The sequence below is a fragment of the Pogona vitticeps genome, chromosome 4 (genome assembly GCF_051106095.1).
Source record: "Pogona vitticeps strain Pit_001003342236 chromosome 4, PviZW2.1, whole genome shotgun sequence".
NCBI lineage: Eukaryota > Metazoa > Chordata > Lepidosauria > Squamata > Agamidae > Pogona > Pogona vitticeps.
Window position 1 is genome coordinate 44,425,214 of NC_135786.1, and position 25,715 is coordinate 44,450,928.

The window sequence follows — 25,715 nt, forward strand, 5'->3', positions numbered from 1 at the left end:
GATTTTAATGTTGTTTATGGTCTTTGTTTTATTTGATTTTTGTGACGTTATCTTTGAATCTGTTTCTACTATTGTTTTTATTACGTTTCATGATTACATGACATATTGAGCACTATCTAGTAGTGGGAAGGTGAATTGAATTATAAAAGTAATAAGCAACAACGATAGTACTTTGAAGCAGTTTTAAAGAACTTGGAACTTTTTTCTGAAGAAACTCACTGAAGATATGTTTTGAAATCAGAATTGGGGAAGCTAATACTTTTATTAGACCACTAAAAATTACAACTTAGTGGCCTAATAAGGTTTTCCCCCATCTTTGCCTTCAGACTGTGTACAAAGACCACATAGCTTTCCCCTCTCTTTCAGCTGAGGAAGTCCTGGCCCTTCAGATGTTATTAGATTACAGCTTCCATTATCCAGGAAGGATAATGCTAAATGGATTATAGATGGTGAGGTCAAGGGGAAGTCCAGTCAGTTACTAGAGGTTTGAATAAGGGCAGTGGTTTCTTATCACACTACATGTGTTAATTGGTTTACTTCCAAACCAACTGCTAAATGGTTTACTATAAACTGGAATTATCAGTTGGAACCAGGCTTTTGATGTTTGAACTGCAACAGACTACAATGGCTACCCCACTACTCAATAACAGTGTCTGATAAGTTATTAATATTGTTATTTTATTGAACAGATGCCTACATGCAGTGATTTTAAGGAAAACTCAGTTCCACCCACTAGTATCACAATAGTACACAGCTTTAGTTGACATGCCCAGAAGAGCAGAGCCAGGATCTTTTCATAACCACAGCTAATCCTTCCATTAGGGCACTCCTTGTTTGCATCACTTTTGACAAGGATGTGTTGTAACCTGTACTGTTCAAATCTTTAGCAAGAGTTCCCGGGTTTTCTGCTTATTCCATCTGTTAAGGCTGTAATCTGCTAAACAAACTTATAATCTTTATGCATATTTCTTTAGCACAGAAGTATGACACACTGTTTTTCCCCATTACACTTTAGCAGCATAACATTTCCATGAGAATGGCTGACTTGTGCACCATAGTTTCGCCAGGGTTTTTTTTTTAACACATTGTTCAAAACTTTGCTCATGATATAAGGGACACAGCTAGTGAAGAAGGCTCTGTGAGACAAGCACTTAAATGTTTTCCAAAAGAAATATTGGTTAGAAGGGTAGCTTTATCAGGTTCAAACGGCATCATTATGTAGACAATAATTGCTAGATCTTCAGAGTCTGGCCAGGGGAAATGGTAGGAGACACACATGTAAGCTACTCTTAGAAAAGGCATGTCTTCAGACCACAAACTTATTATATTCTTCTGGATCATGCACAAGATTTGGATAATGAAGGAGGATTGCTTTAAATACTTATTCCATCCTTTAGCTGAGAGGAGGACTTTGGGAAGATCAGCATCTGTTAGCCTAACGTGCATCACAGGGGCATTCTTGTTTCTGTAAATTTGTTATATCATTTCACTTAATTTAAGTTTCTTGGTAGAACTGTTAATTTTTGAAATGTGGTGTTCTATAAGAATTTAAAAGGATCATGAATGGTCCAGGGAAAAGGCCTTGAAAGTAAAGTGCCCTTTAAAACTATGTCTTGGAATTGCTACTATGATTCGTCCCCAGAGCTTGAAATTTTTTTAGAATGTCTCACCAGTCCGTCAAAAATTTCACCAGTCAGCATGACCGGACTATAGCCTTGCAATTTATATTGGGATTGGGAATCACTGATTTATACCTTCAGGCTTGGGTTGCTTTATAACCTGCCTGGCTGTGGGGTCATGAAGCTTATATTTTGAATGCCTTTCTTTTGAATGTTTCTAGCAAAAATAAAACTGAAAGCAAAAGCACCTGGCCTCTTAAGGAGCCATGGTTTCCTCCCATCCCAGGTTGTGTCCTCCTGTATTTTGAGAATGTGACTTAAAACATCATTTCTGATATTTTTGATTGTATCTTGCTCCTATATTTTTTTTACTTACCGTAAGTATGTGTGTATAGCTTAAGTTCAGTCTTCATATATTTAAGCATATGTGACTACAGCTTTTACCTGGCTGTAAGACATTGGGCTGTGATAACTACTCTGAAGCAATTTTGTGCATATGGAACCTAGAAACAATGTAAGTAAATAAAGCTTGATAGATAGACAAGTTGATGCTGCCTAGAATTATTGCAACAGTGAAAAGGCTTATTATATCTTGATACAGATGAGCACTAATATGATTGTCTGATTACAGGTATTTGATTTCATTCTCGGATTAACCCTTTATTGGGATAAATGCCAGTTTTGGTGATCAACAGGATTCTGATCTTGGCCGAGGGGGGCGGGCGAGGGAGGAAATCTATGTGTCTCTATAGGATTCCAGAGGGAGTCAGGCAGCTTGTCTGGGTTCTGACAGAATGATGACTGCAGTCAAAACTCTGCTCATGACCTGAGTTTGATTCTGACAGGCTCAGATAGCTGGCCTAATGCTGACTCAACCTTTCATCCTTTCAAGGTCGATAAATTGAATACCCAGTTTGTGGGGGGTGGGGAAGGGATCTGTAGCCTGCATAATTAAATTTTAAACTGCCCAGAGAGTGCTTTAAGTGCTTTGGAGCAAAATATAAGTAGCACATTTCTCAGAGAAAAGCTAGGGAGACAAAAGACTCCAAGACTCTGTTAATATGAGGATAGAACCAGGCTGTTTATGCAGAATCTGAAGAACTCTTATCGTCTGACTGAGAGTTTCTGAACTCTGAAGCCTAACAATTCAGACTTTCAAAGTTCATGGTATTGTAGTACTTGATTAAAAACATAATTGCTGCATGTACTGTGTGAGTTAATGTACTCAACTGTAGCACATTCCTTAGTACAGTATGTGCACAAAGTGCCCACTGCTGGTAGTATCCTAGTGTCCTCAAATGCTCCTTCTGCATATGTGACTTTATCTGAGGTTCTCTCTGAACTTTATTATTGCATCGTGTCATAAATCTGTGGCAAAGCAGGAAGTTAAACATCAGAGTGTTGATTTAAACAGCAAAGTCCACCACTTATAAATAACCCATGCTGATTTCTTTCCATGGTAGTTCCTAAAGATGCCAACCTATAAATCACACAATAAATCTGATCCTTTTAGCCAGAATTGAAATGATTCAGAGTTAATATCAATCTTAACAATTTTGAGGGTGTTTGAGGCAAAATTTCAGTCATTTTCCCCACTCTCACTGCTAAATGGGAACATGCCATGTGGATTCTTTTAAGTCAGGCTTGGTCAACGTCACTATTTGGGAGAGAGGATCTCTAATACCCTGCACAGGTACACCGGAGTTGTGAAACAGGCTCTGTGTAGACACTGTGCATGCAGTAAACAATATGTTTCAAGGTGAGGCAGAGACTAGACTATTTAGATACCAGTGTGAGTGCTTAGACGTTTGTTTAGTTGAATGACCTAATATATGTCGTATGCAGCTGGTGACACAGCAACCAACATGAATTTGACCAAACTCCGGGAGGTAGTGGAAGACAGGAGGCCCTGGCGTGCTCTGGTCCATGGGGGTCATGAAGAGTCGGACACGACTTAACGACTAAACAACAACAATTACACACAGTGAAAAATGTAACAAGCATTCTTTCCAGTTAAAACAGATGATAGAAGGTTTTCTAAAAACACCCAAAGAGTATTTTCGGGCTCTTTGCCCGTGTTCTGCAGGTTGTTCTTCCTAATGTTTTGCCAGTTTCTGTGGCCGGCATCTTCAGAGGACAGCACTCTGTGCTCTGGTGTAGTTGATTTGGGAGTAGAGTATTTATGGCTGTGAGATGGGTTTTTGTCTTTTTCTGTAGATGGATGATTAGTGTGTCTTGTTGTGGGTGTATTGTTGTGATAAGAAGGAGAGATTATCCGTCACTGTGGTTAATGGGTGTCATTAGCTGGTCTTTTGTGTGTAGTGATCCCTGGTCCTTGTGGCTGGGTAGAGTTCGTTGACCTTTTGCACGCTGTATTTTTGAGAGCTGGGAGCCAAGTTTTGTTGAGTTTCAAACTTTCCTCTTTTTTCTTGAAGTTATTTTGGTGCTTGTGAAAGCCTTTGTGAATACATCCAAAGAGTACTTATTTCTAGTAGTGTTCATTAAGCTCAGAGTGTTGTGTAGTGTTAACGATTGATTATATAAGTGATGCATGTGTGCCATATAGAAAAGTTTAGTAAAATTATTGTTATTCTGACGGTAAGGACGGTCACAAATAAAATGATATCTTTTCACTCCTTGACTTTGCCTATGGTAGAAACAAATTAAAGGATCATGCCATCATGAATCTGAACAAAAAATTGCAGTTAATTTTTTGAAGGAGTGACTAGCAGTTGTTTTTTGGTGAGCCACATTTTGAGAGTCCAGACACTGAAATAGCATTAAATTCTGTCTTCCCTTTGAGATTTCCTTCCTTTTGGGTTTCATGTCGATTGTGGCATTATATTTCTAAGTACCCAGCTCTGTGTAGGGCTGAACAAATACTTCATGGCAAATGGATGTGGGATGGCCTGCCCAAATAATTTATTTCAGCTTATCTTATCTTATCTTATCTTATCTTATCTTATCTTTTTATTTATTTATTTATTTATTTATTTATTTATTTATTTATTTATTTATTTATTTATTTATTTATTTATTTATTTATTTATTTATTTATTTATTTATTTATTTATTCAATTTTTACCCCGCCCCTCTAGACAACATCTACAACGCCATCTTCTAATATGCTGTTTGTTCTACTTTGTCTTTTATTTCCTCCCTTGTGTAGCAAAACATAGATGTAACTAGACAACAGTACATACATTTTATTATGTATATTTATCCTGGGAAAGCAGTTAGCATGTTGGGTTTCCCTAAGCTGGGTTTCCCTAGTGGTGAAATAGTCATTACCACTGTTTAAGAATGATGATAAAGTAGTATATACACTCTGCAGACCATCTCAGTGTAAGAAAAAGAGCATGTTAGAATTGCCTTGTTGGATGAAAACAAGCTATGTTTAATTTAACATTTTCTCTTCACTCAGGGCGGTGCTTCTGTTTGTTTACAAGTAAGGCATAACTTGATGTCAGTTTCCATTTTCCTTCTTATTGGCACCAATGTGATTTGCAACTCAAAAATACACCACTTATCAGTATATCATGTGTGAAAGACCTTTACAGGAATTGTTTGCACAGATTATTGCTGCTCTTGAACACCAGGAAAGTTCTTGTCCCTACCGTTACTTTCTTGCTGGGCTCTCTTCTTTCTTAGCCGTAATCATCTTCTCCAACTTGCAGGGAACTTTGTGTCGTTAAAAATAGTAGCGGGAGGTTTGTGGAAAGGAGTCAGTGGAATAGTACAAAACCTACTGTGTCCTTTGAGACCCTGGAAGCTCAGTTGTAGAAGCTGTGTCTGGCCCACTTCCCTCAGTTCTCTCAGATTAGAGACACATGGAAGAGAGTGTTCTATTTTGGAATTTACTTTTATCATAAGGCTAGATGCTATATTTGTATCAGAATTAGACACATTAAAAAAAGAGCATTGTGTAACCCAGCTTTAAGGGATGATCTTGTTCTGAGCTGGTTTAACACTTCTCTTACTCCAGCTCCTGCCAATCCTTGATATATCACTCATTCTCTCTCTTTTTACATGTAAGTACTTTCCCAGCTCCTGCCTAATATATGTTGAAGCCAAGAGTTAGCAACTCCATTAACAAGACAGATGCAAGGCTGTAGAAAGGTTCAAGTTGAGAAACTGCCTATTGGGACCTTGCTATAGCAAGACAGAAATACATGACTATAAATCAAGCGTTCAAAAGTTTTCAAGCAGTATTTCTCATGGCTGAAGAAGTAGAAGAAAGGAGTAGCTTTACTAAGACATTGTCAGCCTGTTTTTACCTTGTTGTATGAACACATTTCTCTTTTTCTAAAAGGCTGTGCAAAGCTGGAGAGGCTGTTCAGACATTTGCTGATGATGTCACCTTAATAATTCTCTACATGAGTAGGATGGCCTTCTTTCTGTTCCAAGGCCACTTGGGATAAGGATCTAATGTACGTTGAAGAAGGATGTGTGTGTGAGAGAGGCAGGGAAAGACAGATGCACATACAGAAAAAAAAATAATTTCTTTTTAGGAGCCATTCTGTCTGTAAGCAACTGTTTGTTTTTGCATTATAATGCAGTTGACTTGATGCAACAATTACACAGAAGGGATTCAGCGAACACAATAAATAATAGAAGGCTCTTAGGAAAGTAACACTGCTCTGTCTTCTACCCAGTTATTACTCTCTACTCTTCTCCTGTTGCCTAAAATGCTTTTCTCATGCAGTCTAAATTGTTGGCTTGGGCTTGGACAGCAGTGACTGCTATGGAAACACTGCCTTCTCCATACATGTATTCATTATTTCTTGTCTGGACACCTGAACAGGGCCCAGTGACAAACAATGTGAATTTCCTGCCAAATATATAAAAAGAACAACTTTGGTTTAAATAAGAATGTTTCCGTCTGGAAGATTTATCCTTGTGCTAAGATTTTGTACGGAAATGTATAATCTTTTGTTAACTCCCCTATGCATATCAATGCCAAATGCTTCAATGGGATTTTTGTGTTATTGCAAAACTGATTCTGTTTTTTTGCCATGTTTTCTAGAAACATCTTTCAGACGAAGCTGTTTTTAAAGCAAATGTTATCACTTTTTTCACCACTGTGTGAAAACAACTGACTTAAGTACAAAGTTACTCTTAGGCTGTAGTACTGAACAAAAGGCACGTGGATGTAACTTTCATTCTGTGTTGAATAAGTCTTACAGCTACAGATCTTATGGTGCAGTGAGATGTCAGTGCAAGGGAAAAATCCCTGTTTTGTCAGGTTTAAATACCAATGGAAAATTAGAAAACAGTGAATGATGGAACTGTATAGGCTCCAAACGGGCATGGATTTTTCCATGACAACCAATTCCCTAGACCAGGAAATAAAACTGGAGAAAGATTTATCTTAAAGGCAACGACTCATCTATAGACAGTTATTTTCTGAATTAGATGTACAATATAGATTCACCTTTATACAGAGTGGTCACTTATGCCAAAAAAGAGGAATGGTGTCAGAAAGAAGGCATGGGTCTGCACATTTATATATGCTAGTATAATATGGATGCAAGTGCAGCATTAATCATTATGTCCTGTCAAGTCAATTATGAGACTTATGGCTATCCTTCCCAGGGTTTTCCAGATATAGAATTTTCAGATGTGGTTTATCATTCCTTTCCACTGGGGGTGCTCTGGGACTGTGGTCAAGGCTACACAGGCTGAAGGCTCAAACTCCCAACCTATGACTCTACAGCCAAGTATCTAACTCTCTGAGCTATTCAGCCAGTTGTATATAGCATAGTTGTAAATTTTTGGTGGGGGGAAGTATTACTCCTAATTAGGTATTTACATTGTCTCTTCAGGATGAGACCTCATCTTTCTTGATTAGACCATGGACTAGCACTGATTTGTATAAAAATACATTAGCTTTCAGCATGGGCACCATGTACCTACTTAGACTGCTGCTGTCCACATGCTTAGTGCTACTTATGGCCCTTTACCTTGAAACTGGACTTATGTTGGATAGTTCTACAGATAATATAATCAAATAGACATCTTTCCTCTTTATTGCAGGATGCATGGACCTCGTATTGTTAAAAAAAAAAATTAAAGATAACAATTTCTTCTTAGAGGAACATAGGTTCCATGTAGGTAACCAATTAACTTTGAAGAGAATTGTACATATTCCATCTCATTGTCAGATCTTTAAAGCTACTGCTTCTGAAGAAACTTAGGAGAGATTGTGATTTCCACTTGAGAAGATTTAGTACTGGAGAGGGGAACTGATCTCTTTTTCTACATGTGGTCTTTTCCCTCTAGATCACTGATCCCCAACCTTGGGCCTCCAGATGTTCCTGGACTACAACTCCCAGAAGCCTTCACCACCACCTTTGCTGACCAGGATTTCTGGGAGTTGAAGTCCAAGAACATCTGGAGGCCCAAGGTTGGGGACCACTGCTCTAGATCACTGGTTCTTAACCTTGGGTTACTCAGGAGTTTTGGACTGCAACTCCCAGAAGCCTTCACCACCAGCTGTCCTGACTGGGGTTTCTGGGAGTTGCAGTTCAAAAGCATCCGAGTAACAAAGGTTAAGAACCACTGCTCTAGATCACCTCTGCTGATTGCCTTCTCCCAGTATAGGTTCAGAGCTCATGTTCACACTGAGGAGGAACAGCAGTAGATAAGGAGCTGAAGGGGCAAAAATTTATTTATTTATTTATTTATTTATTTATTTATTTATTTATTTATTTATTTATTTATTTATTTATTTATTTATTTATTTATATCCCGCCTATCTGATCAACGGACCACTCTAGGCGGCTGGAAGGAAGTGGCTGAATGAAGAATGATCTTAAAACCCTTCAGTTGTCTAAACTTTCCTCACTGCAGGATGCACCTGTTTCCTTTGCAAAAATTGTAGCCTAGGTTTAATGATAAGAGGTTGAGATATGTTGCTTAGTTTTTCCCTCAAGTTAGCTAAATAAAGTCTGGGAGAGAAAATAGGAAATTAACAGAATCAGAAAAAGAACTTCACGTGTGAAATGGTACAACATGCTACACCTGTCCCATGAGACCTTCCTTTGGATTCCATCGGAATTCTGAAGACCTCCAAAGGAGAAAAGAGGATTAAGAAACACCCATACTCCTCTTACTTGGCTTTACCTTCAGGTAGAATGGCTACTTAGATGATACCAAAAGGGAGGATAGTGTTTTGCATTAAATTTCATATGCTAACTTTTATGTGCTGATACAACATTAGTTGTGATTTTTTTTTCCTTATTTAAACAGAACTACAGCAAATCTTACTTGAGTCTTTGTGTTTACTGAGTTTGCTATTCAGGTGCTCACTTTGGATAGGCAACTTCCACAACGGCCCTGTCTCCCTCCTGATGTTTCTTTAGACCTATGGTCACCTTTTCTGCAGGCCTACCCTGAGAACAGCCCAAAAGATCTTTCTTGTTCATAGGTAGTTCTCCTGACTCTGTGCCTATTTTCTTCTTACTCATGAGCAGGTCATTGCATGCAATGAGGCCTTTGTTCCAAAACAGGACATACACTTTCACTGGTCATGCTTAGGAGACCTCATGTTTCCCCTCCTCCTGGATTAATTCATCTGAGCAAAAAACACACAGCTGCATGGTGTCTCCATGGTTAGGCTACTGTTCCCTTTCTATCTTGGCTGAATTGTCTCTCCCTCCTTTATCCTGATTCTCATGGCGTCTGTGCAATGGTAGCACATACTCTATGAGTCCACATATAGGGGCACATTCTCCATGTGCTTAGCTAGAACTTGTATTTACCTAAAAAAATCTGTTAAGGGGATTTGCCTTTTTCTGTCAAATGTCACTGGCAGTGCCAGTAAAGCCCTTCCTGCAGTATAACATGACCTTGAGTTGAGCCAAAATAAAGAGATGTAATTTTATTGTGCTGGACAGTAATTCTGTCTGGCCAGAGGAACTTTGAGACATATAGCTCCTCTTGCAAACTGCCATTTCAGTAATGGGCAAAATTTTCCTCTGAAGCAACACAGTGTTACACAATTTGCTCAGTAAGGCAGCCAACCCAATCTTTTTTGCTTCCAGTGTTAATTTTAGTATTCTGGATAATGGGAAATAAGAGCAAGATTTCACCATGGCATTCTGCTATCTTGTGAAAGGATGCTTTCAGAGTCCAAGTGCACTAGGGGTCCAAATTCAGTAGGCAGAGTATTTGGCAAGGAGAATGATGAACTTGATATGAGCCAATGCAGTGGAATTATAGCAAACCTTTTACACAGTAGATAGCATATTAAGCCAGTTGGGGCTAGGCTGTTAAAAAGTCCAGTTTCTTGAGATATTACAAGAAAAAAGACCATTTTCTGTGGTATTGCAGTGAATATTCTCTTTAATATTACTTGAAGCTAAGAGGAGAGTGGAAGGCAGCAGGAAAGTCGCAATACAAGACCAGTAATGGGATCAATCTTCCATGATCACCCTGGTCCTCTTCCTCTTTACTTCTGAATTGAAGGAAGCTGCAGAGGCAGTTACTGAAGTATTTGAAGCTGCACCAGGTTAGCCCTTTTCTGGTGCTCTATTTACCAATAAACTGAACACATAAGTAAACTCGAGTTGAGTAGCTCTATCTCAATACTGCATGTAGAAAACAGGTCCTTCTCCGACATCCATGCATATACTGTGAATATTTGGAAGCAAGGGGCATATAAAGGGAAGTCATGAAGGCTCTGCTTCTTGTAGGAGCAAGAATGGGCAGCTTCCAGATGTCTGAGGGTCACATATGGACAGCCTTGAAGGAGTATAAGCATGATGCCCCCTTTTTTCTTACACAAGTAGTGGCTTTTTAAACAATTATAACCCCCCCCTTCTGCCCTTTAAAAAAGGTAAAATTTCCCCTTGACATTTTTAGTCCAGTCGTGTCCGACTCTAGGGGGCGGTGCTCATCCCGCTTTCAAGCCGTAGAGCCACCGCTTGTCCGAAGGCAGTTTCCATTGCCGCATGGCCAGCGTGACTAGGGAATGCCATTTTACCTTCCCACCGTGGTGGTACCTTATCTACTTGCATTTGCATGCTTTCAAACTGCTAGGTTGGCGAGGAACTAGGACAAGGCGACGGGAGCTCACTCCGTTGCGTGGATTCGATCTTACGACTGCTGGTCTTCTGACCCTGCAGCACAGGCTTCTGCGGTTTAGCCCACAGTGCCACCACATCCCTCTTAGTTTGCCCTTCAGTGGCCAAATAAATATTTTTAGAAAATAAAAAATTGAGGGATGTAACAAGCCAGGAGTGCTGTAGCCACTCAAAACATGGCAAAAAACAAAAACAAAAACAAACAAAAAACAACAACGAAACAACAACCCTATGCTCCCCTAGGGAGCACAAGGGAGTTTTTCAGTTAAAACAATTTTTTAAAAATAGTGTGGGGTAATGCAGTGGTGCTAGGGGATACACTTTGCCATGCTTTGCTGCAGGTGTTCATATATTACATATGCATATTAGGGGAAAGGTTACTTTATACATAGGATATCAGAGACAGAGCTACCCAGAAGCTTAGCTTGTGTTTTCAGCATAATGGTAATGTAAAAGTTGAATAGAGTATTATATCTGAAGATTCTGAACTGGTTGCAGATGGTAAAAGAAAGTACAAAATCCAGCATGGCCAATGCTATATCTCATCTTGCAACTCAGTGTGATCTGATCCAGGAGAAGCTTTAATATCAGAGAATATTCTAGTGGTATGTTACACAGAACCTATGGAGAGAGTGAATGAGATAATTGTATTGTATGGATTTATTAAATACAAGTACAGTACAAGGAGATGCATAGCCCATTTACAGTCTGAAGATCCAACAGTGAGGCAATAGCTTTGATAGGATATTAAATCAGAGTGTCAGTAAGAGTATGCCAGATGGAGCATTCCTGTCTTGAATACAAATGTGTTCAGTCTTGTACATTTTATCCAGAACTTTGCAGTTTGTTCTTGTTAAACACAATAATAAACAATGCCAACAATTGAAAGGTATGTGTAACTTGTGAACACTATGTTTCAGAATTACAAGAGTTACTTTCTGGATTATGACCCCCAGAAGTTGCAGGCACTGACAGTACTGGCTGATGTTGTTGTCCTATTGTCCTTTTCTGGTCCACCTGCTTTGTAGTCTTCTTTGGGATTCCTCCTGCCAGCCAATACACTCCATTTATGCCAGCTAATCAGAAACTGGCAGAGGAATCCCCTTCAGCTACACCCTCTCTTTCAACCATTGCCATTGATTTTCCAGCCCCCCCCCCGCCAAACCCATGAACCCATGTTGAGAGCAAGATGGGGCCCATGTATATCTAGACTCCCATTTCTGGGAGTTACTGTCTTCAGCTTTGTTTTATTCAGCCTCAAAAAATGCTCTTCAAGATTTATATTTATTTTGGGGACACCCTTAGAAGACTTCCCAGTGGCATTAATATGTTGATGTATCATTGTATTGCTTCCTGTGTTCCATTTTGTAATGATTATATTGTTTATTAATAATTTCAACAATGATTAATGCAGTGTGCTCTGTCATAATATATACAGTACTGTATATGGAATCAGCATTTATGAATGCAATTCATATATATATATATATATCCTGGTAAAATGTTCTGTGCTTTCTACCATCCATTTAGATACACACATACCCAAGAGGGTTTAAAAAGATACATATTCTGATAAGGGCTAGAGTTAGGGCTTATCTTTGCTTGACATGTTGTAGTATTTGTTTGGGCCCGAAGACTTTTTAAGCCATTTCTGTGTGCACAAACCTTTAGGGATAGACCAGCTGATCTTGCTTCTTGAATTACTCACCCAAGCTGAGGACGGAAATTTGGTCTGCTTGACTTTCTACCCAGTAACCTTTCACCCACTAAAGTTGCTTGCCCTCTGTTTGGAACTTTTGGAGTAGAGTGTTGAGAGAGGTCTTAGGCTCAACCACTTTGGAGATTTAGATAAAGGCCATTTTATTTGCCCAAATGAAAATCTCATTGAAGGCTGACAAACATTGCAAAGTTGGGTTATTTGTCACTGACTTTGCCCTCCCAGTCTTGGAATAAAGAAGCAAGACAATAATATGGGTTAAATACGGGCCACACTTTATTGATTTAAATTTAAATTCAAATTTGCCATCCTTTGGCAAAAAGGGGGGGGCTGTTGTAGTGAGGAAACAGGTAAATGGCAGAGGTATCCAAATACCCCTTGATCAGCAAAAGGGCCAGTCCCTGACCCCAGGTTCCAGTGGTCTTAAAAACAGCACGAACCTGACCAGCCGCTAATAAACACCCCAGACCTCAAGCCATCTTTAGTTGGTCCAGAAGTGGCCCAGCGCATCTTCCCACTCCAGGCACGCACTGTAATCACACGATTCGCAGTGCCGGGAGGTCGGATGTGCTCACACTAGAAATAGGGTGGGCTGGTGGGTGCCCGAAAAGGAAGAGGGCGGCATGAGGTTAACCTTAGGTAACCTGGCATTCCCCCCTCCTGCTTGCCATTCTCGTGAGACTGGCCAGTCACACGTTATCCGGGCTGTAGGACAAAGAGTCTGTTCTGACTCGTCAGCGGCTGCATCATTTGGGTGCATGGCAAATATTGCTGGGATCAACAAGGTGTCCATCTTATATCCGATGAACAAAACACAAGACAAAAAACCTGTCTTCTCTGTGTTCAGGCCAATGGCTGGTGGATTTGTAGTTAAATGCAGATAGGTTTTGTGTGGAATCAGTGGAACCAATTTCACTGTTCATATGCGCTTGGCTTTGTATAATAGACTCACTTAGTCATATCTCTTTTATCACTTAGTCATATCTCTGTTTCTGTTACTCCAACATCCCTTAACTTTTAGTACTGAAGAAACAGTACTACAGTTTTCAGGCATGTATCACACATATCTTAAACCCATGTATATTCTCTTCCTAGCAAAACAGATGTGAATGCTTATTTTTACTATGGAATTTAGTATGGAAGATATGTTGAGGAAGTCCTACAAGCAGTCCAAATTTCAGCTAAATTCAGTGTTAATATGATCTGAATGTATTTCCCTGTCAAAAAAACTTGAATGCAGAAATCCTCCCCTCAAAATTTCTTAGCTTTTTTCCCCTTGATGAAGGAACACAGTTCTTATGTCTGTTTGGAAATAAAGGAGTACGGCCTCTTGAACATTGTTGAACAGAAGACAGAAGTGGAAATATCTTTCTACAGTGTACATAGTTTACAATTAATATAGTTTAAATTCAGGAACAATGGATTTCACCAAGATGGGGAAAATTGTCACCAAGAGGCACTCATCTCTGCTTGGACAGGTCTTCCCAATTAATATATGACTTTAAGACCCTGCCTTCCATTTCTTCTTAAATTAGTTAAGGTTATGGTTTCCCTTAGTTATTCGTGCGAGAGAACAGATTGTTCTTTTTCTATCTAGAGCTTGGAAAATGTACCTCCAGAATCCCTCAGCTGGCATTGCCATTGGCCAAAATGGCTGGGAAGTCTGAGGATTGTAGACCCCAAAGTAATGTTCTCAATATCTTATTGTAAGTAATGAATGCATGTACATATACCACTGGTGGTACACAGAAGTATTTTAGGTTTGATGCATGGTTTTTATAACAAGGACTAAGAATACACTCTTCCTCAGTACCTGTGTTTTCCTGAGAGTGAGGTGTACCATACAAACGATCCATCTGTGATATTTAGCATGCTAGTGGAACTGCACACACACGCTGTTTCTTCTAGACTCCTTTTCTTCCTACCTACTCCTTTATGGTAAATTATAAATATAATAGAATGTCTGTAAACCCGTAAATGTCCTTAGGTGGAAAAAAGAGGACTGTTTGTTTTCTTTCTGGTTGGATTTGGATTATTTAACAGAGTGATTTGTGTGATGCAGGTTCTGAGAATGTCTGTTCTAAATGATCTGTACAGCATTTTAGGATGCTAAATTAAGAGATTATCACAGACCTGTTCTTCATTTTTAACTCTCAGTTGTGTGGAAGAGAGCAGGAAATGGATGATTTGGTCTGTCACAGTTGGATCCTGTATTCCTCTGTGTATGCTGTGCATGACATTCCTATGGGCTGTACACTGTGGCACTGGCGGCAAGCTGTATCTTTACACCCTTTTGATCATGCCTCTGGAATGCATTCTCTGTATTGTAGTGTTTGCTCTGTTGTTGGCATAAGGTGGGCTAAAGTAGATGAGGTAATAAATAACCTGATCTCAGACTCAAGTGTATCCTCATGGAGAAGGATTTAATATCTAACTCATGGAGAACTAGGTCTACTGCCCTCTTAACACTGGCCCCTTCTAAGACTTGAATTGCAGTAATCTAATCTTGTAGGTGTTGAACCTCTCAGGAAGAAGGACACAATATCTAACTGGTATTGATCAAGCAGTAAAATCATCTTAACTCTATTGTGACTTGAATAGAAGCAAACATATGTTTATCAAAAGGAGACAAATGGATGGGAGACCTTTGGACAAAGCTGGTGATCCTTTTATATTTTTAGTTTGTGTAACCAGGTCTGTGCCGATGGTTTTCAACCACGTATGCCTAAAATTCTATGTTTTGTAAAATGATTGATGCAGCCACTGCACAAGAATAGGGCACTGTGGTTTGCGGGTTTATTCCCTAGTATTTCCACTTTAAAAACCTTGTGAACTGTCAGGACTTGAAAGAATGCCACACTAACACAACTTGTCATGTACTATAGTCATCCTGTTTTCCTCACTTTGGGATTCTTGTGTGGAAATAAAACAAAAGCAGCAGCAGTGGGTTCCAAATAGAATGCTACCTTATCTGGATATTTCTTCCCTACAAAACATTTCCATGAAGGAGGCAAGTATGATGGAAGATTTGTTTGGAAACACCCTATGTTTATTAATATCATATGCACTTCTTCTGCTTTTCTACATTACCTAAGACATACTTTAGCTTTGTTCCCCAGTCCTACTAGCCTAGCAGAGTGAAGCAGTTGTTTTAGGCACATGTTTTTGTTTGTAATTAAAAGCCATCATATTGTTAGTTATTATTATTGCATCAGGAGAGACGCTTATGAGATTTAATGCCTCAGGTGTCAAAAGAAGTTTCATCAAGCTTGGGTACTCTGCAGATTGGCTGATGGGGTAGCCATTTGCTGCTCTGCGGTTCAGGCAGCAGGAATTTGACTAGACTTGGAAGCATGCATGTCACTTCTGACCACACATCTGACTTTACTTACTTTTGAAGAATATCTTGGATATTTCGAAAACAATCAACATTTCCATTCAGAACATTCTTGTCTAAATGATGGCAATCTTATTTGCTGAGCATCCTGATTTGACAACTGTTTTTTGCTCTCTCTCAGTGGCAGATGAAATGTTGCCGATGTGACTCCAGAACCCCACAATCATTCAACAGTCACCGGGTGGAAAATGTCCTCTCTTCCACTGGACCTATGAGATGGTGGCAGTCCCAGAATGGTAAGTTTTTGTCTTAATAGATCTTCATGGGGAGGGGGTGGAATAGAAAACTGATCTAGATGTGCTGCAAGATGATGTCTGGATTGGAGGTCTAATGACAAGAATAATTGGGCTGAGAAGGGCCAAGGGTTGTGTAGATTCACCAAACAGGCTTTGAACTGGAGTGGAATGTGAAAAGGAAATAGATGACCTGGCTGACTGGGGAAAAAAGCTTCTGTTCTCATAGCATCCATAAGATACTACTCTGAAAATATATTTTCCTTCCTTCCTTCCTTCCTTCCTTCCTTCCTTCCTTCTCTCATCACAGATATGAATCGTGTCTCTCTTCAGCTGGATCTAGATAAAAAGTTTCAGCTTGACAGCATCCTCTTGGACTTCAGGGTATGTATGCAGCTCTCATCTTATCAATTGCTGTTAGAAATTTCAGTTCACATAGCCTTTGCAAGCTAAGGAGAATCTCAGTGTATAACCTAAGTAAGACTGTAGATAAAGCACATCAACTAGCAACTTTTTAAAGCAAGCAAACAGACATTGGGTTAAATTCCACCTAAATTAGCTTAAGTAAAAATTGATGAGCATCCTTTTTGCATTCGATTTGTCAAATAATGATTCCATATCCTCACCCCAGGTTCTTCTTCTTAACAGCACTGACTCTTTTTACAATCAGTCAAAACTATGGATTTTCTAAAAGAAAAATCAAGTGCGAATGCCAGAATTAAGCATAACGTGGAGCAAACAGGCACATCTAGGAAAACTGGCTAATCTCAAGTAGAGTGATTCATTGAATCAGTTGTTCAATCTTTTGCAAATCCCACTGAGTCAACATATCTATTCTAGGTGGACTAACAATTGAATGTAGACCACAGGAACCTGCCTTATATGAGGCTAGACTATTGAATGATTTAGCCCTGTATTGAGTGCTGCTATAAGCAGTGACTCTGCTGAAGTCTTTCCCTTTGGCAGAAGAATAAGAAACAGGTGGCTTTCCAGATGTTGTTGGGCTGCATCTCCCAAGATCCCTCATCATTAGCTGGCTAGGGGAGACAGAATTTGCAGTCCAGCTAAATCTGATGGGCCACACATTCTTTACCACTGTAGTAAAGTATTTGCTATATATAGCAAAGCTGCTTTCTCTACTAATATTTTACAGTATGTTCTTTTATTTTGGTATATCTATTAAAGCTTGATTTAATAGATATGGTTGAACAAATTGACTGGCTACGATGGCCGGTCAAAATTTAGAAGTCTCCAGGCCTGCTCCCAAAGACTGTTCTGAGAATTAAGATCTTGTTTTACACCTCCTGCTATGTGTCACATACAGCGTGACGTCAGGGAAAAAAACCGATCTCCTTCTTCCAGCTTCATAACAGCATCTGTGGGAAAAGACAAGCCTGTGCTCCCTACAGTTCAAACCTGGGTTAAAAAAATGTGCTCTGCCTCTGTGCCCAAAAGGGGCACATTGATCTCAGAACACCTGCGGGACATAGAGGAAGTTCACACACTCCCATCTGCTGCCAGTAACATCAAATATGATGCAGCGGCTGGAGACTTAGAAAGACACTGTGCATTTACTTGTCCAAAATATTTCCATGCCTTCAGTCAGTCCTGGGAGTCAAAAATAGGTGGGGTTCAGAGGAAGCCTTGGGCTTATCTATTTTACCACAATGTGCTTTTTTCCTTGCCTTGGCAAATTTAGTAGGATTCTTAAACACTTTTCAACTATCTTTCCCCTCTTCCTTCAGAGTCCTCTGCCTGTTGGTATGGTCATCGAACGTTCTACAGACTTTGGCAAAACCTGGAAGGTGTATCAGTACCTATCCACAGACTGTGCCAGATCATTTCCACGGATCGCCAGAGGCCTCCCTCAGACCTGGCAGGATGTGCGTTGCCAGGATATGCAGACTCAACACAGACCACCTCAAAATGGGGGGAAGGTATAGTAAAGATTACATGGGTTCTAGAAAGTTCTGAGTTGTGTTATTAAATGTGTGGGATCTCAGCTGATTCATCCATTCCAGTCTGTTTTCTATTGTATTATGAACGCTGCTGTCTTTCCTTCTAAACACACAGCAACAAATGTAAAGCACTCCATTAAGTCATATTTGCATGATATGTGGTATATGTGTGATATGCATTTGTCATCTGGACTCATAATGTGCTTAAATGACAGCTTTGATTGGAGACAATGAAAATTTTATCATAGAAGGGATTTAAAGCAAAGCAAAGCAAAGCATGCTGCTTATATACCACCCCATAGTGTTTCAAGCACTCTCTGGGCGGTTTACAAGTTAATTATGCAGGCTACACATTGCCCCCCCCCCCGGTGAGCTGTGTACTCATTTTACTGACCTCAGAAGGATGGAAGGCTGAGTCAACCTTGAGCTGGCTACCTGGGATTTGAACCCCAGGTTGTGAGCACAGTTTTAGTCGCAGTACAACAGTTTAACCACTGCACCACGAGGCTCTTTTTCCAGTCTCTTTTAGTCTACCTGAACTTGTAGGCATCAATTCTTGGGGTAACATTAATTTTTAAATAAAAGATGCTAGAGTTCAAGCCTGATCTGAAACTTCTTCTGTCTCATCAAAAAGAAAAGAGGAAAGCTATGGTCCTACACACCCAAGAGTGGTTCAGGGGTTGATCTCTGGCATAACTGAAGCTTCTTGTGGGAGGTTTATGCCAAGCTGTCATACCATCAGAGTGAAGTTCAATTTCAACATATGATATTACTATCTCTCTACCTAGTTCTGTCAAGTATTTCATTTTCAGTAACTAGAAGGAATGAAATAGCAGTTAAAGGATTAGCTCAGCAGGGTGTATTTTGATGTAAGCAGTAACTTCCTTTTACATTTTTCTGGCATCTTGATAGATAACCAACAATCTTTATTGTGTTGCTTTGATTATATTGGATGGATGGGTGCTCTCTTAAAAAACTGGTTTTAATATTTTGCATTGACATTCAATAATTCTTGCCACCTTTTGGTGGGTGGGTGGGTGGGAGGAAGGAAGGAACATATGTAACCTTTCATTGAAGTAACCACAGTGCACATTGTAACATTCTGCATACCACCATTATTTTAGGGGTGTGTAAAAGGCATATTTTCACAGGAAGATGGACTGGCAAGATGAAAACTCATCCTTTGATCTTAATTGTTTCCCCTTTTGTTCTTGTTAAGATTGAGTTCAACCCCATTGGTCTTGCATCTGGGATGACCATGCCACAAAGTCAAAAAATCAACAGTACGTACATATTCTTGTTTGTGGATCATGGGTTGTAGTGCAGGTGGGAGACTTAATTACAGAATTATAGGAAGCAGAACTTTTCTGGGCACCCAGGTGGTTGATTCCTTTCAGTCTGATAGATAACTTTAGCTGAGAATGTAGAGAAGTTATTTTATTAATCTAATGCCGTATTTCATTGGTGATGTTTGTGCAGCATTGCAGTTATTTATCAAAGCTTCCATATGCCAATAGTAGGCCTGATTTCTTAAAGTGGTTATTTGGACCCAGTAGTGATCAGGTCAGCCCCGCCATTACCTGAGTGAGGCAGTTATCTCGGGCAGTGGAGTGCTGGAGGCAGCAAATCCATTGGCCCTCTCCCTGTTCAGGTAGGGTCCTTGCTGCTCTGGAGGGCTGATTTCACAGGGCTGAGAATAAGCATGCTAAATCCAAGATACACATGTTAAGACATTTGGGAGAGAACCCGTGAGAAAACAAGACCAATGTTATCATCTAGTTTGACCCACAGATACCTACTCATCTCTCTGTCTTTCCTCCCTTCTCTCAAATAGATCTGGCAGAATTTACCAACCTGAGAATCAACTTCACTGAGCTGTCCCGCCTTCCACTCCATGGATATCACTTACCCAGTGCTTTCTATGCTTTGACTGAGATGCAAGTGCGAGGGACCTGCTTTTGCCATGGCCATGCAGATCGTTGTGCTGCCCACGGTGCTGGTTCGGAAGAATCCAATACTATGGTGAGGAAGGGGGAAGACTGCTAGATCTGATGATAGGATAAGCTCCAGCCTTTGATTCTGGCAAGTCCTCTCTTTTGCTGATGAAAAAAATGCCCCTGCAGACTTGCAGAAACATCTCAAGCCCTTTGTGATCTGCACATTTGGAAGGAGATGGAATTTCTTGCTATTATTATCCTACAGTTATTGACAAAGGCCTTGCCACCTGTTCTGTCAGAGCTGCAGAAATAGATGGCTCAGCATCACATCGAGGCCAACAGACTGATCCAGATTGTAACTATGATAAGTGCCAGTTCTGGTGGCAGCTTTTGGGTTCAGCAAGGCTGCTGTCCCGAGCATACAACAGTTTTTCTCTAACAGGTTTTCTTAGCAGAGTTGGCAAACTATTGGGACTCCAGCTCTCAGAATAACCCAATCAGTGTCCCCACTGGCTGTAATCCAGCATAGTAAAACAGACTCATTGCAGCTATTGCACAAACAGTTATGCCTGAGTTGAGAGCGACCGCACCTACAGAAAATAGACACGAGAATGCACTGGATGTTGTGCATCATTGCAGCATATGGGATGTGCTTTAAATGGCATATTTAGCTTGTTGATCTGCTGAGCAGCTGTTGACATATGAGATCTACAAAGGCATCAGCACAGTTGATTTCTGGCTTGCATAAATAAGGTGATCTGATATAGCGTGCCCGAGGAATACCCTGTCTCTATGGAAGCACCTTGAATATAACTATGTGAGTGAACTGAGCAAGACCTCTGCCTCCATCAGGTTAAACAAAGAGATATGAGACACAAGAAGGTTGTAGTGGAGGGAGATGGGATAGATAGTAAGTCTTTTTACCAGCTCTGTTGGAAAGATATCTGCTCTGGAGTTCTGCCATACCATTCTGTAATACATCTAATCTGGTATGTTTCCAGATGTAAACAGGCTTGGACTTGGTTAATACTTGGATGGGAGGCAACCAATGAATGGTGGGGATGAACAGATAGGGCTATAATGTAATGCTGCCTTGAATTCTCAATTTTTGTTGTCGTTTAGTCATTATGTTATGTTCGATTCTTCGTGACCCCATGGACCAGAGCATGTCAGACCCTCCTGTCTTCCACTGCCTCCAGAGTTTGGTCAAATTCATGTTGGTAGCTTCAATGACATTGTTCAATCATCTTGTCCTCTGTTGTCCCCTTCTCCACTTGCCTTCACACTTTCCCAACATCAGGGTCTTTTCCAGGGAATCTTCTCTTCTCATGAGATGGCCAAAGTATTGGAACCTCAGCTTCAGGATCTGTCCTTCCAGTGAGCACTCAGGGTTGACTTTCTTCAGAACAGATAGGTTTGATCTCTTTGCAGTCCAGGGGACTCTCAAGAGTCTCCACCAACACCACAATTCAAAGGCATCAATTCTTTGATGGTCAGCCTTCTTTATGGTCCAGCTCTCACTTCCATACATCACTACTGGAAAAACCATAGCTTTGACTATGCGGACCTTTGTCGGCAAGGTGATATCTCTGCTTTTTAAGATGCTGTCTAGGTTTGTCATCACTTTCCTCCCAAGAAGCAGGCATCTTTTAATTTCATGGCTCCTATCACCATCTGCAGTGATCATGGAGTCCAAGAAAGTAAAATCTGTCACTGCCTCCATATCTTCTCCTTCTATTTGCCAGGAGGTGATGGGACCAGTGGCCATGATCTAAGGTGTTTTTTTTCTAATGTTGAGCTTCAGACCATTTTTCACCCTCTTTAAGGTGAAAGATCTCTGGTTTTTCCCTTTCTGTTATATTCCTCTATATCTTTGCACTGTTCATTTACAAAGGCCCTCTTGTCTCTCCTTGCTGTTCTTTGGAAGTCAGCATTCAATTTTCTGTAACTTTGCCTATCTCCCTCCCATTTTTCTTTCCCTTCTCTTCTCTGCTATTTGTAAGGTCTCGTTGGACAGCCACTTTACTTTCTTGCATTTCTTTTTCTTTGGGATGGTTTTTGTTGCTGCCTCCTGTACCATAGTTCAGGAGGTATCCATAGTTCTTCAGGCACTCTGTTCACCAAATCTAGTTCCTTAAATCTATTCTTCAATTCCACTGTGTATTCATAAGGGATTTGGTTTAGATTATATCTGACTAGTGCAGTGGTTTTTCCTACTTTTTTCAGTTTAAGATTGAGTTTTGCTAAAATAAACTGATGATCAGAGCTACAATCAGCTCCAGGTCTTGTTTTTGATGACTGTATAGAGCTTCTCCATCTTTGGCTGCAGAGAACATAATCAATTTGATCTGGGTATTTCCCATCTGGTGATATCCATGTGTAGAGTCGCCTCTTGTGTTGTTGGAAAAGAGTGTTTGTGATGAGCAGCTTGTTCTCTTGACAATATTAGCCTTTGCCCTGCTTCATTTTGAACTCCAAGGCCAAACTTTCCTGTTGTTCCTTTTATCTCTTGACTCCCTACCTTAGCATTTATTATTTATGCTGTCTTATATATGTTTTCTTTCATTATTTTTTGCTTGTTAGCCGCCTAGAGTGGTCCTGAGTTGACTAGATAGGCGGGATATAAAATGAATAAATAAATAAATAAATTCCTGTCCCCTGTAATGACAAGTACATCTTTCTTTGATGTCAGTTGTAGAAAGTGCTGTAAGTCTTCATAGAATTGGTCAGTTTCAGCCTCTTCAGCATGGGTGGTTGATGGATAAACTTGGATTACTGTGATGTCGAAAGGTCTGCCTTGGATTCGTATTGAAATCATTTTATCATTTTTGAGATTGTATCCCAGTACAGCTTTTCCCACTCTTTTGTTGATTATGAGGACTACTCCATTTCTTCTACAGAATTCTTGCCCACAATAGTAGATATGATAATTATCTGAATTGAATTCGCCCATTCCAGTCCATTTTAGTTCACTGATGACCAGGATGTCAATGTTTAGTTTTGCCATCTCCTGTTTGACCACATTCAGCTTCCTAAGGTTCATAGATCTTACATTTCAGGTTCCTATGCAGTATTTTTCTTTGCAGCATCGGACTTTCCTTTCACTTCCAGTCACGTCCGCAACTGAGCATCCTTTTGGCCTTGGCTCAACCACTTCATTAGCTCTGGAGCTACCTGTACTTGTCCTCCGCTCTTCCTCAGTAGCATGCCTTCTGACCTGAGGGGCTCATCTTCCAGCGTCATATCTTTTAGCCTTTTGTTTCTGTCCATGGAGTTTTCTTGGCAAATATACTGAAGTATATTTGCCAGTTCCTGCTCCAGGTGGATCATGTTTAGTCAGAACTCTCCACTATGACCTGTCCATCTGGGGGGGGGGGCCTGCATGGCATGGCCCATAGCTTCTCTGAATTACTCAAGCCCCTTCACCACAAAAAGGGACAAGGCAACAATCCATGAAGGAGTAATTCTCAATAGTCACTGTCAATCATTGTTAACAGTTCTAGGTTAGATGGATTCAACTCAACATAGGATAACTTCTTACATTCCTTTCTCAGCAGTCAGTATGAGCAGCCCATTCCTTCAAGCTATAGCAGAGAGAGATAAGTCAGGAAGCAGAGCCATTCCATCAGACTCGACAAAGAATTAGTCACTTTATCACTCTTTGTTCCACATGTGTTTTGTCTTTTCAGGTTGTTAAGTCTTCAGAAGGGGACTGTTTTTTGGTTTTTTAACCTGATTGTATATAAGCATCTAGGAGAGTCTTTTAGTTTAGGGGGTGAGATTAAAGAAGATCACTTAAAATGTGAGAAATCATAACTTGCCAGGGGATGAAATGGTCAGCGATAGTGCCCTAAAACTCCAAAATTATTTGCACTTTAGATTCAAGGGAAATGTGCGTGTCAACACAACACTGCTGGGCCAAACTGTGAGCGCTGTGCAGATTTCTACAATGACCAGCCATGGAGACCTGCAGAAGATGACAGCCGTAATGAATGCCGTCGTATGTATGCCTTGCCAATGTCCTAGGAAAATAGGCTATGCCTTTGTTCTGCTAACCATTTGAGAGTGCAACTGGTGGTTCTGAAGTATAATTTTGACCCTTCCAGTCACTGAACAAATTGTGGGTTTTCTCAGTTGTGGGATCCATAGACTTATGACTTAAGATCCAGTGCATGCACAGCTCTGAGTATGTGTGAAAAGAGGTGTGTGCAGATGTTGTACAAACATGCCTGCCCCATTGTTGCTTAGAAACGTTTACATTTTCAAGAAGGAACATGCTGTATAGCAGTATGGACTAGAGCAGAAATAGGGAATGTGTGGCCCTCTGGGTGTTGAATTGCAGCATCCTCTTGCCAGTGTAGGCTATACTGGCTAAGGCTATCAGGATCTCTAATCCAACAATATTTTGAAGGCCTAATGTCTGTACTCCTAATATAAACTCTGCTTCAGATTAGATGGATCTAAAGAGGGAGACCAAAGCACCATCTAGTGGAGAAACCGATGAATTAAGTAAAGGCCATTGTTTTCATTCTTAGCTTCACATAAGGAATGGTTTGTCACTTTCCCCTGCAGGGTGCAACTGTAATGGACATTCCAACAAGTGTCACTTTGACCCAGCTGTGTACCAAGCCAACGGAGGAAAGAGTGGCGGTGTGTGTGAAGACTGCCAGCACAATACAGCAGGGAGGAGCTGTGAGCACTGCAAGACCAACTTTTTCCGTAATCGGCGCTATGATCTGAGCCACCCAGAAGCTTGCCTCCGTAAGCGGTGCTCAAGTGTTTTTTTAATGGTTCATAACAATTTTCTTCAAAATCTCTTTTATTTATTTCATTCAGATGCATGCCCTGTGTAGAGCATGGGAAAGTTCCTTTTTACTAGCTATGCTGGCCGGAGAATTCTGCGAGTCGTAGTACTCCGTTTTCTGAGCTCTGAAACTGCCCTGTTCCAAGAGTTCTTTCTTGGGTAAAATGGTTGTGCCTTCCTGTCCTCTTTGTTTCTTTAGCTAATTCTCTCTGCAGGTTAAAAAATGAATAGTGAGGAGCATTCTTTGGTCTAGTACATTATAGCAAGTGTAAAAATCAGTCAGTGCAGTTGAACTCTGGCTCTTTCCACCAGGTTGAACTGCTGGATAGCTCAATAGTTCAGGTATCTGGCTGCGGAGCCAGAAGTTGGGAGTTTAATTCCCCACTGTACCACGAGAATAGAGTTGGACTCAATGATCCATAGGGTCCCTTCCAGTTCTGTAGTTCTAAGATTAATATTAAGTCTTGCATTTTGCCTTCCAGTCTCTGCCATCAAGGCCTGCCCTGGGTACCAAGTTGCTTTTTCTTTAAAATCTGAAGGTTTTGCATTCCTACCTGCAAAGGGAGAGGCAAATAAAAGAAATAAGGACAGTGTTTCTAAAATGCTCTTGATTTGCCGTCTTCTCTTTCTTCTTGCTTTTCAAAAGCTTGTGAATGTGACCCAGATGGCACCGTCCCTGGTTCTAGCTGTGACCCTATGAATGGCCACTGTGTCTGTAAGGACAATGTTCAAGGAGACCGTTGCCATCTGTGCAAGCCTGGATTCACCCAGTTAACCAATTTGAACCCTCAAGGTTGCAGAGGTGAGTGAAGCTTCCAAACAGATCATGAAACTGAGGATACAACTACAGTATGAGATTTGCTCCAAGTGTAATACTGACAAATTTGTAAGTTTTTTAACTGATCAGATGATGCAAAGTCCAATTCAAAGCAGTTCCTGATGCAGTTCCTCTCTCATGGGGGTG

At 40.4% G+C, this 25,715-nt stretch overlaps 1 protein-coding gene across 1 annotated transcript in view; it reads left to right on the forward strand.

The window, feature by feature from the left end:
• Positions 1-25,715, forward strand: part of LAMB3 (laminin subunit beta 3) — a 63,948-nt gene that overhangs the window by 10,868 nt on the left and 27,365 nt on the right. Inside the window, exons 4-11 of the mRNA XM_072997207.2 lie at positions 15,941-16,055; positions 16,363-16,436; positions 17,798-17,989; positions 19,230-19,293; positions 19,845-20,032; positions 23,827-23,947; positions 24,520-24,708; positions 25,398-25,553. Coding sequence (XP_072853308.2) covers positions 15,941-16,055; positions 16,363-16,436; positions 17,798-17,989; positions 19,230-19,293; positions 19,845-20,032; positions 23,827-23,947; positions 24,520-24,708; positions 25,398-25,553 — 1,099 coding nt within the window. The remainder of the gene's footprint in view (positions 1-15,940; positions 16,056-16,362; positions 16,437-17,797; positions 17,990-19,229; positions 19,294-19,844; positions 20,033-23,826; positions 23,948-24,519; positions 24,709-25,397; positions 25,554-25,715) is intronic.